Source organism: Amphiprion ocellaris, chromosome 13 (genome assembly GCF_022539595.1).
Source record: "Amphiprion ocellaris isolate individual 3 ecotype Okinawa chromosome 13, ASM2253959v1, whole genome shotgun sequence".
NCBI classification, from domain to species: domain Eukaryota; kingdom Metazoa; phylum Chordata; class Actinopteri; family Pomacentridae; genus Amphiprion; species Amphiprion ocellaris.
The window spans coordinates 26796629-26809241 of NC_072778.1; the positions used below are offsets into that span (position 1 = coordinate 26796629).

General features: G+C 40.7%; 1 protein-coding gene across 1 annotated transcript in view; it reads right to left on the reverse strand.

Moving 5' to 3' along the window:
- enpp6 (ectonucleotide pyrophosphatase/phosphodiesterase 6) overlaps positions 1–12613 on the reverse strand; it is a 35127-nt gene that overhangs the window by 2714 nt on the left and 19800 nt on the right. The window contains exons 2-7 of the mRNA XM_023293096.3: positions 11641–11820; positions 8532–8643; positions 6848–6989; positions 6572–6751; positions 1834–1971; positions 605–728 (exon numbers count right to left, since the gene is read on the reverse strand). Coding sequence (XP_023148864.2) covers positions 605–728; positions 1834–1971; positions 6572–6751; positions 6848–6989; positions 8532–8643; positions 11641–11820 — 876 coding nt within the window. The remainder of the gene's footprint in view (positions 1–604; positions 729–1833; positions 1972–6571; positions 6752–6847; positions 6990–8531; positions 8644–11640; positions 11821–12613) is intronic.

The window sequence follows — 12613 nt, forward strand, 5'->3', positions numbered from 1 at the left end:
CTCATGTCCTTCACCAGTTATCCTGTATACTGTATATAAAAGTATTAAGGGTTTTCTATAGATATATTTAATAGATCAATACTTTTGCCACAACAATTCTTGTGTCCTTCAGGAATGAGTTCTCCGGAGCAACTCCTGCTTCCGGATTACTGACTCCAGACCACCACCACCACCGCAACACCTCCAGCCCCTCACTCCTTCCCTTGCGCACACACACACACACACACACACACACACAGACACACACACAGACACATGCGTGTTAATGGATTGTTCTAAATTTGCCTGTAGGTGTGAGTGTGAGTGTGACTGTTTGTCCTGATTTAAGTTCATGTATTGTTTTTAAGTTATTTTCTTGTTTTTTTTACTGTGAAGCACCTTGGTCACCCTTTGGGATGTTGTAAAGGGCTATTGGAATAAACTTTTATTGATTGATTGATTGATTGATGTGCATGCGTGCGCACGTGCGCGCATACACACACGCACACACACACACACACACACACACACACACACACACACACACACACACACACACACACATACATAAACAAATCATGGAAAGAAATATGAAATAATATTCATGCATAATATGGTGTATTACCAGGTCCTGTTGCCAAGAAAAAGCCTCTCATGTCGAGATACTCATTGTCATAACCATGCCAGCCATTCTGCCATGCTGAGGGCTCCCCAGAACCATTTTTCCAGTAAGGGAGTTTTGTCTTGTTCTGCAAATAACACACACGCGCACACACACACACACACACACACACACACACACACACACACACACACACACACACACACACACACACACACACACACACACACACACACACTATAGATTTAATAAAAAAAAAATAGAGGAATGGAGTATGAATTTATGGTGTTTATGCTGTTGTAGGCTGGAACAATAACAATCCGTGTGGAATACAGCTCAACACTTTAGTCTACATATGTGCCTGCATGTGCAAGAGAAAAAACTGTTCCATAGCTCTAATGTCAATTTTAAAAAGTTAACATCCGGACAACTGAGCAAAAACTATCAGACACTAATATGGAGACTAGGCAGTAAATAATGCAGACTTAATTACCACTGTGCTGGCAGATATAAATCCTGCCAGTAGGGGGTGCTGTTGTTTTTATGTTCATTCTTTGCTCACTGTTACAAGCAAATAAAAAAGATTTAGTCAGGGAACAGGAAGGGGGTGGCTAATGAGTTTATTTGTGGCTGGACAGAGGTCAGAGGTCAGAGTTGTCATGGTTAAGTCTGCATCCATCCTTCTTTGTTGCCTTCAGGAAAGCATTGCCTATGAGTATTTTCACTTATATCAGTGATTATTTTGACATTGCAAGGTTTATGTTCTGTTTAGGCGTACGTTTATTAAACATGCCATGTGTCAGTTTGGCTGCCTATATTTTGCAATCACGTCTTTGCATTTATTTGAACTGAGGTAAAACTCACAAATGTTATTTTCATGCTCATTATACTACGGCACAGTGCCTGAAAAATGTGATTTTGTTTTTCTTACAGTTTAACTCTGTTGGCTTGTGAAGAATACGTCTCATTAATGAAGACCATACACCTGTCATTTGTCAAAGAGATTAAGTTTGGTGAGTTTTAGAAATAGTTTAGTACAAACTACTTCTAAAATATGATGATGTCATGCATACACAGCTTTGCAGCTTTGTATGTGACAGCCAAAGCAAATCCGTCACAGTCCATTTACACTAATATCTCTGCATTCACTTCAAATGCAGGTGACAGGACCAACATGTGAAGAAAAGTACAGTGTGTCCTCGTGAAAATGTGGACACAATGTCATCTCTTACCTCAGTGATAAACCAGCCTGGCTCAGCCACTAGTGTCAGGGGCGACACAAACTTTCCTCTTTTGTAATGGAATCTTTCAGGGATGTCCTGTCTGGCATAGACACGCATGTTAGGGACCTGGGACAATGCAGCATACACCTGTTATAAAACACACACACATGTGGGCAGTGTTAATGGAATCATTTCAGAACAAACAACATCTATAAAGCACCTCTATATTCAAAAGTAGCATTCCAGCTCTGGTAACAGAGAAATGTGTGACTGCGTTTCCAACACTCCTCTTGAAGTGTTTTTTTAAATTTATTTCCCAGCTGTTTCAAAGATGACGCTGGTGGAACAGAGTACAGGAGAGCCAGATGTACACATTCACTTTTAACCAACCATGGTGTGCGTATCATTAGTTAATTTTTATTATGATCAAGTAAAAAATATCCCTCTCTGACCCACTGACCTCCTGATATATTTTACATAGACTGAAGAGGTAGAATAAAGAAGGCAGGACAGGAGTAAGTACTACAAAGTGTCAGAAAAAGGCCCAGAAGCGTACACAAATAGTTAAAGCACAGTGAGAATGTGTGACGTGACTGCACAAGTATTCATCTGCTTTAAAGTTAACTTGTTTCAACATGTGCAATCATTTGGTGCTACAAGTAACACATTGAAACAGATCATCTGAGTGCAGTCAATGTGTCTCAAGGGATTGTGTTATAAAGACACTTGTATATGGAAGGCCCAGTCACTTGTGAATCAGTACTCTGGCGATAACTACATCTTTAGGGCACAGGAACACTCCAGGCAATTTTGTGAAAAGGTTATTGAAATGCACAATACAGTGGACGGATACAAGAACATTTCCAGGTCACCTACTACTCCTCTGAAAGAGTCTCAAGATTCAGTGGCTGAGATGGGAGAGATTGTGCATTACAACAACTGGTGTCCAGATTCTTTAACAGTCAATACTTTATGGGACAGTGGCAAAGAGAAAGCCACTGTTGAAGAAGTCTCAACTACACTTAGCAAAAAGGCTTTTGAGAGGCTACTAAAGTCAACTGGAATAAGGTTCTTTGGTCTAATGAGATCAGAAGTGAGCTTTTCGACTATCAGACGAGACGTTATGTTTGGCGGACACAAAACAGTGCACATCATCACAAGCACTCCATTCCACTGAGAGGCATGGTGGTGGCAGCATCACGATGTAGAGGGTAAAATGAATGCACCAAAAAACAGGGAAATACTGGAGGACAACCTGATGCAATCTGCAAGAGAAGTGCAACTTAGGAGAAGATTTGTTTCCAGCAAAACAATACCTTGAGGCTTACAGTCAAACCAAGAGAGAAATGATTTAAAGACAACAAGGTGAATGTCCTGGAGTAGCCAAGTCAAAGCCCAGACCTCAGTCTATAATTGAGTATTCGTGGCTGGACATGAAAAGAGCTGTTTGCTCATGATCACAGTGCAAGCTGACAGAGGTTGAGCAGTTTTGCAATGAGGAAAGTGGTAAAACTAAAGCGTCTAGGTAACGAACCAATTGAAACCTATCCTTTACAGGCCAAATGCTGTAATTGCAGCAAAAGCTACAGCTACTAATTACTGACTTGAAGGGGGTGAATCCTTTTACATCTTATATTTTTAATTTACTGACATTAGTTTGTAAAATGAAGTTTCACTTTCTGTATAAATTCTTGTCAAAAAAGCCAAATAATTTTGACCATGATTCAATGTTGAAATGCAACAAATTGGGAAAACTTCCAGTGGCGGTGACAACTTTTTATAGATCCTGTATTCAAATGTGTGCTATCACACAGGCACAAATGGATGTAGGACCCAAGGATGCCTGAAAGTCCAAACTATTTATTGAAGCACAATAACCAGGTATCCAAACGCATAGACAAAAACAATGGTCAAAACAGGCAGGGTCAAAATACACACACTAAGCACTAGGAATCACATCAAGCAACAACTGGTGACGAGAAACAAGAGGAAATGATGCACAGGTGGAGCACTGTAGGGCGGGCAGGTGATCACACAGGTGAGATAGCAGACAATGACTGGGGAGTGTCAAGAGACCTAAAATGAGACAGAGGGTGAGTATGGACAAAAGTGATAAAAATAAAACGGGAAGAAACGAAAACATGACCAGGAGCTGGACATCACATGTACTCATGCCATTACAAAGTATGGACACAAATATGATCCTGCAGAATATTCCTAAAATACAGCATAAGGTTACATTTAGGTTGAAGTGAACAAGTATCAAGCAGAGCCTAGTGCACACCTGGAGACCATAAGAGATGTGATACAGGATCTAGTCGAGAGTGGTGGAGGAGAAGTGAACCTTGATCTATGTGAGAAAACAGACTTTCAAAGATTAAGAATTCACTGAGTGATAAAGCAAACACAGTAGAACCTCAGTGTTATTCAGAGTACAATTCCAGTATTTTGTCATACATGGTAGATATCAGTCGCAATATTAACACTTTGTGCAAATGGGAAAAGTTGGTGTTGACAGAATAAACAACGAGGCAGTAGTTAGTCAGCTGTGAAGCCACACAGGTAAACAGAGAGGTCAGAAAGTTTGCTACAAGGTAAAATTTTACTTTTCAGATGTTTGAATATGGTAGACAGTGGAAACTGCTGAAGAAGTAGAGGTGCAGGGATTAGGTAAGAGAACAAACATATCATCTAAGATCTAGATATGCTGTCCTCAGAATAAAAAAGGGGAATTCATTTTCAACATTGGCATGAACAGGAAGTAGAATGTAACAGTAATAAGGAGTGCATTTCTTAATGATTAGGAACCAGCAAAAAAAAGAGACTATAATGAGGAAAAAGTCTTTCACTGTCAGCTTTTGTGTCACACAATTGTTATTTTAGCATCTTTAAAATATGGCACATTGCATTGTGGGATTGATAGCAGAAAGCAGTGTACATGACATGGAAACTTTAAAATTTTAAAGTTCACTTTGAAGTGAATGAATTCAAGTTGAAGGGTTGGTGTTTCCAATAAGGTGTAAGAAAAAAAAACTAAATATATCCCCTTTGCGCCCCACAAGTCGTGTCCTTTCCAACAGTGTAAGCTGGTCTGTTTCAACCCCACAGTGTTTGGAATAGCATCCTCATCTTCCAAGTATGACATCCTGATTTTCCTAACTGAAATTCTGAATGGATGGCTGATTTTGTTACTTTGGGATAGGTGACAGGCATTTCCCTTCGGAGCTGCATGTCCAACAGGAGTAACATCACGACCTAGATCCACTGTAGAAAATAGTGCAGCAATCACGTCTCTACAGTATGTAAGCAAGTCTCATATCGCCTGTGGGATGCTGAAATCATCATATGGACTATTAACATTCTGGAGACTGGTATATCAAAGGTATAGTGACTGTGAAGAAGTGGAGAAACAGTGCAGACTTAATATTACAAGAGCAATAATTATCAAAGATGGATAACTAACCAGAACCAAGTAACACCAGACTAGGAAAGTTTTAAGACAAGAACAGCTTCCAGAATCAGACGACGTGCACATGGCGTGATACACAGATAACTTCACCCAACTGCAGAGTGCACACTGAAGCACTCACGGAAACACGATATTGAAAAAACGATGACAGTGTAACTCAGAGGCACTACACCTAACTATGGCAGAATGTGCAAAAAAACGGCCTGAACTACTAGGAGAGTGGTTACTTTCAAAAATAGAGCAGCGTTAGTAATCAAAGAAAGGGTCATGTGACCCTGTCTAAGGATTTATGTATGTGGCTTGAATTAATTCACCTGAAATGTTGCTGTGTGTATGATCCCTGCAGCCTTAAATATTAATTGCTTAAGGTTTAGTTTGATTTTGAGAAACACGGGATCTCTCACCAAGCAGAGTTAAAATATCTCAAAATCTGGTTCACTAGTGATGGGAAAATGTAGTGTGAGGTGGGCAGACTGCATGGCGCAGCATTAGCAGTTATTTGGACATTGTACCAGACCGTTGTGGTGAAGAGGAAGCTGAGCCAGAAGATTCAAAGCTCTTGATTTACCAGTTGATTTATGTTCCAATTCTCACTTATGGTCATGAGCTCTAGGTAGTGAACAGAAGAATGGGATCACAGATGAATCAACACCAGACAAACCAACTGGTGCCCAGTATGGAATAGGAAGGAACCAAAGTAAAGAAGTGACTGATGAACAAAGGTGAGGATACCTCTATCAGTGGAGTCACATGTGACATGATGCAACTTTGAGTCTGGTGTATACAATCAGTTAGTGTGTATTGTCATGTGTTCAGTGTTTAATGCTTCTTTCCGCTGTCCACTGCCAGCTGCTTTGTAGATTTAGAATTTTGGGTCTTTAGCTAAAACTGATACAATGCTCCCAACTGTCCACACAGGAACCCTGACCAAACAGTCACTACAGCATAACAAGAGCTTGAGTTTTCCTAAGGTTTTCAGCCATGAACAAAGCCAACTCCAACATTTTGTCTTTGAGGCTGAGGTCTTCTACCTCGTCAAAGGCCAAAAGCTGTGACACGTTTTGTAGCATTCAGTTTATCATCAAAAATGCAACACTTACTTAATACAGTACCATAGCCACATGACATGATATGTGTTTAACCATCTCATACATTAGATTTAGCATGAAGTAAGAACAGTATGCAGGATTCAGTATAAATTATGTAATTCTTCTGTCTGACTTTCTTATTCACAAAGACTATGACGACAGAAAATGAAGAAAATGATTATGTTGTCACCTTTTGGTACTTGTCCTCTTGGGGCCACAGACTGACCACTGGTCCTTTGTCCATCATCTTGACAATGTCTGACATGCTGATATATTTGTCCAGCTCTATGACTTTTTCCATCCACTGGATCTTTGTCATACCATGGTCAGAAAATAGTACAATGTTCAGTTGGTTTACCATGTTTGTCTCCTGCAACGATATCACAAGCAACGGAAATGCATGAAAATACACTAGATGACAGGGAATGTATAGTGATTGTAATTATGATAACAGTAATGGTATTACTTTGATTTTGTTGTTGAGTGTCTGCATGGCAAGATCCAGTTGTCGCACAGCTGTTCTGACCTGGTGAGAGTTTGGACCAAAGTGATGGCCCTCCACATCTATTTTCTCATAATATATTGCTGCCATGTCTGCTTCACCTGACCTAAACAAATATACACATACATGCAAACACACATAACACAAAATGGTTTTGCAATTTTCTGAGGATCCACAGGGGCATATGCATTCTCAAGCCTGTTATCATAACCTTAACCATCACAACTACATTTCTAAATACTCATTTTTTTAAAATCACATTGTCATTGAACTTTAATATTTACATGTTCTTCTATAATGTGTTGTTTAAATCATCAAAACAATTTTAAGTTAAACAAAATATGCAATTATTTTCATTTTAATCTTCTCAGCAGAGTCATCCTCAGCCCCAGTGATGATGTCACATTGGGATTAGTTTGTGCTACACTAGTCTCTGTAAGGTCATGTGGTCTTTCATTTTACATTTATTTTATCAGTTTTCCTGAAAGAATTAAGTTTAGTTTCCATGTTGTTAAACAACTACAAAACAACTGCAGTTAAACAACAATTACTTTGTGACTGTGGGAAAAAGACTACAAATGATGTGAAAAAACAAAAAATGTGGTACCTGGGCACTTGTCTGTTTTTCATCTGCTATCCCCACCACAACCCTTACGGTATGTGTCCACTAGATCTGTTCTTCCTGCATGTAAACGCACTGCAAATGCGCTGATGACGGCCCACTTGGCGGGCCACTACGGGGTCACATGACAGCGCCATCCACATCCCATTCATTGTCTATACTAAACGCACCAAGTTGCGTGCTGGTCCAGTTGGGATGCGTTTCAAGCTGTGATACGGTGCGTCTACTTGGAGTGAGCTCCAGCTCATTTGCAAAAAGTAGACTTGACTTCTACTTTATGGTAATTCGATGCGCCGTGCAGATGTCCGACACATCGCAAAACTTTCGTCAAACGGATAAACTAGCCGTCATTGAACTTAAACGAGGACAGATTCAGCAGCTGCACAGGTTATTTCTCACCTCAGATGCTTTCAGAAATATTTTTTGCTGAAGTATTTTCGAAATAAAAGAGAAAGCTTGTGGCCGAACCGCCATGTTGGTCCGACTCATCTGCCAGACTCCCAAGCTGAAAGCGCTGTCCCATGACCCCGTAGTGGCCTGCTAGTCACCACACACCAAGCGGACGATGTTCAGATGCAGCGTGTTTACATGCGGGAGAAACAGATCCAGTGGACACGTACCATTACTGATACCCTCCAGCCCCCTCATCCCCACTCTCACCCCAACCAGTCGAGGCAGATGGCTGCCTTCCCAGAGCCTGGTTCTGTCTGACCTTTTTTTCTCCTTCCTGATAAGCAGTTTTGGTTTTTGTTTTTAGTTCCTTTCCACTGTCGCCAACTACTTGCTCATAAGGAATCCAAAGGCAACTTTGGATTGTTGACTTCTATGTTCTAAACTTGTAAGGTCTTCACTTTATTATGCTGAGTGCTATGAAATGACATATGCTGTGATTGTGTAAATAAACTTGAACTAAACTGAATTAAAACCTTAAGTCAAAATCTTTTTTTCACGCAATAGCTGAACATAAGCCACGAATCAAAGGACATCACAGGAAACATGACAAGGTGCAGGTCATTCTCTTGTTACCTCAAGATGTCAAGAGCGTTACTTATTGACTCTGTCAGGTTTTTCTCTGATGGGTTGTAGACGTATTCCTCACAGAATGATGGACGGACACCTAGAATTTCCACCTCACAGCCTAGAAACACACACATAAAATGACAGTATTATTTAAAGACAGTTCTTAAATGATCTAACCAAACAGCGACAGACAACATGTCACACTGTAGCTCACATGGTCCTAAATGACTACAGGTCAACACAGTGTTTGTTGCAGGTGCAACTGTGGTATCATTTTATTAAAATAGCCTGCATGAATCACTCATTTAAAATTGTGGTACCACCTTCAAATGAAGCAAATTAGACTGATTCAAAAGATCAGTCTTATGAATCAGTCTCATAAATTAGACTATCAATTCAATATTCTGATTAATAAATTATTGAATATAACCAAATTACCACATTGCGTATTTGGAGTCCCACAGAGTAGAGGTTGGCAGCATTCATTCTCATTTAACATTAATTAGACCAGCAGATATACACAAATCATTTACTGAAATAAACGTAAAACCCAATATATACAAAATAATAACTGCATATACTTACAAGAGGATTACAGCATGTGTCTATGTGTGTGGGTATGTGTACGTGTCAGGAGCACACCAAAGACAGTGTGCAAGTCTCATTGTTCTGAAAAAAGAGGATATTAGTTTTCATGCAAGACCCTGTGTCTGTGTTCAGCCTAAGCAACATCAGCTTGACCATGTGGTGAAACAAAATACCCACTGACTCAATCCTACAGCAGATCACAACATGCAGCACTGGAACTCCATTTAAAACAGTATATGCACATTAGCATGAGCAATGTGCTAACTGCTATGCTATTCTAGCTCTGTATGTGGATGCCCAGTTACCACAGTCCACATAAGGATAAACTGTGAGAGTCCTTTTTAGCCGTTGGTTCTGTCTATGTGACTACTGGTGTGCAGGTTTCGGAAACGTTGAAGTGTCAAAGATAATTGGCAGTCTTTGCTGTGGAGGTTTCTAATGCCACAAGCAGAGGAAACCAGTCACTCCGTTGCTTTCTAACACACGCAGTTGGCCCTTTTGCCCGTGCAGTTAAGGTTCAGTTTGTCACGTGACTGCCGGGCTTACTAAACTCTGTTACACTCGGTAAGCAGTGTGTACCTGCTTATGAGGGATTTTAAAGCACTGTCTCAGGTTTTAAAACAGGGCTTTGCATCTCTGCTGGCTGGAACTGGTGAGTGACACAGGCGAGAAACGAGAACCGGTGAGGGACGAGCCAGTGAGGTAACAATGGGAGCACTGCAATTTTGTTTCCATTCTGCAGGTGAGTGGTCCAGGTGACAGGTTGCCTAAGATAACTGGAGGATCGATGTGAATGTTTACCGTTCAGAGTAAAACCTCGATTTACTTCAGACAAGTGATAAATGTCATCAGTGGAACAGCTGACATTGACCTTCATACCCCACCTTTGGTCACAGGATTGCCCTTATGATCCTGTGAGCACAAATGTATAGTCCATAGGTGAAAAGTTCATTTGGCAGTTCATTCCACTGGTGTAACATCTTGGACAGTTCATGTACTAACTGAGCATTTATTGACTGTATCTATCTTGGCTGAACATGAACAGTCATCAAGTTACAAAAGCTAAACAGTACCAAGTTAGAAAACAAAATTACCAACAAAGTCCCTGTATAAAATGAGCAATTTGAAATAATAATGCAGGTTGTGCAAGAACAAAGACTTGAAAGTTATTTTCTAAGTCTGGTGCATTCTTGCCTTGGAAATATGCATGCCTCAAACATTTGTAAAAATCTTTGGGATGCTCACGTTGGGAATGTTAATTTTGGAGGACTGCAATGATGTAGAAGAGAATTTTTTTGTCAGTGCCTGGCAGAGCTCTTTGGAGTCAATTCTGACACTGGGACATTGACACTGAATAAACTTGTTAATAGCTTCAGAGCTAGTTTTTCACACAGATATGGGAAAAGCCAGTGGCAGCAGCTCGACTGGTCGGGCAGGCTGAATCCACGAGTGTGGTCTGTGGTCCAGGGAATGAGCCGGCAGCTGTGGCTCGGCAGGCAGAGAGGCAAAGGACAGGACGGAGAAGCAAGAAAGACTGGGGTAGTTGATGCTACGAGCTGGTGCCGAGTGAAGAGACAGGCTTTATTAGGGCGACGATGAGATGCAGGTGCACTGAGAGGATGATGAGAGAGAGACAGAAGAGGAGAAAGATGGATCAGAGGGAGAAGAGGGAAGGAGAGAGAGGAGAGGAGGAAAGGGAAAGAGAGGAAGAGAAGTAGAGAGGAAGAGAGATAAACAGACAGAAAGAGGGGCCAGGCAGGGACCCCAACAAGGACAGAATGTCTTTGGTGCACTTTGATTTTGTATGAATTCTGCAGGGGGTGGTCCAGGCATCAGACTACCCAAGGTGACTGGAGAAAAAGCTCAGTTTACAGAATAAAGAATGTAAAGAGTGTTGGCAGAACATCTCTAACATCTGTAAAACAGCCAGATCTTGCTGATTTGGGTTTAAGCAATATCCAATAACAAACTGACTAGAGGAGACTAGTTATATAATTTAAAGTCATTTTTATCTCATTTAATGTCTCAAACTACAGGGATGATATGGCGGGAAAAAAAGGATAGGGGATGACAGGAAAGTTGAGGTGATAAACATCTAGCCTACATACTGTGAGCATCCGCTTTAGTACGGCATCTTTGGATGACTCAGGCGCAGTAATGAGTGTAGCGCATCTGTGATTTCAGTTTTATTCAAATCAAATACACAATCAAGAAAACAAACTAAATATGAGTAAACAGACTTAATACATGAACAGGCTCCACTACCACATTTATGAACAAATAATGTAAGTTAAATGCAGTTGTTCAGCTATTTGTGTAGACAGCATGGACTGATTTAAAAAGAAGAGATGTTCCAGCATGTGAACACCACAGGATCAGACAACAGAAAAAACACAGCTGAAATTGCTTTTGTGGTGACGAGCTGTAAAATGATAGCGGTAATTTCCTGTCTTTGCAGTTCATAAAATCTCACCCATTCATGCTCACAGCTTAAGCTGAATTTCAAGTTAACAATGTGTGTACTCACCAGGCCAGTAGTACATGAAAACCTTCTTTCCTAGCTTCTGCAAGGTCACCCATAGTGGCTCTGATCCATCCCACCACAGAGGTAACCGGCTGTCAGGATTAGTCCCAATCAAAAACTCCTTCTTGGAGACTTCATCCCACATGTAGTTTCCAGTCATCTGATGAGTGTCGCAGTGACGGCCTGAAAAATTCCACAGAAAAACCAAAAACTGCAAAGTCTGATACATCTTAAAAGTATGTGCCTTATAGTTACACTATGCAAAAACCCATCAGTGAGCTTCATTGTTGCACGTTACTATTACATCTTCCTTCATTACAATGCACTGTAGTTCTTCATGTAATGTGTACTTCCTTTTTAGCAAATACACACACACACACACACACACACACACACACACACACACACGCGCACACAAGCATATGCACACATCTACACTAATCCACTTGACCATACGTGAGGAGCTGAAAGTGTATATGAATAAACGACTGCTGCAACTTGATTCCGACGTTACCGGATAAATAAACTGAAGGAGTGTGGTTCGCTTCAGAATGTATGCAGCATGATTCAGCAAGGAAGCAGAAAAAGCCTCAAGATGGCTGTGGCTCAAGAGAGTAGAGCCATGGACTCATAGTAGCCAGCCATCTGGACACAAGCCGGGGTCCGATCAGCCCCGGCTGGGTCACCTGGAGGAGGGTGTATGATGTTGAAAGACCCAAAACACCCGATGATTACAGGAACATCACTGAAGATGTCATCAGTAGATGTAAAGTCACAGCAATAAACTACTCTGAATGTGTCAAAGAACAATATTATGGTTCTTGGAGCGAAGCATACAATGTGCTCTAATCCAAAGCTTGACCTAACTATTAATAATGAATCTATCAAACAAATGAGTGAAGTTAAATTGTTGGGAGCTATGATTAATCATATTTTATCTCGAGACAAACAAATACAGAGAATGGTAACTAAAATT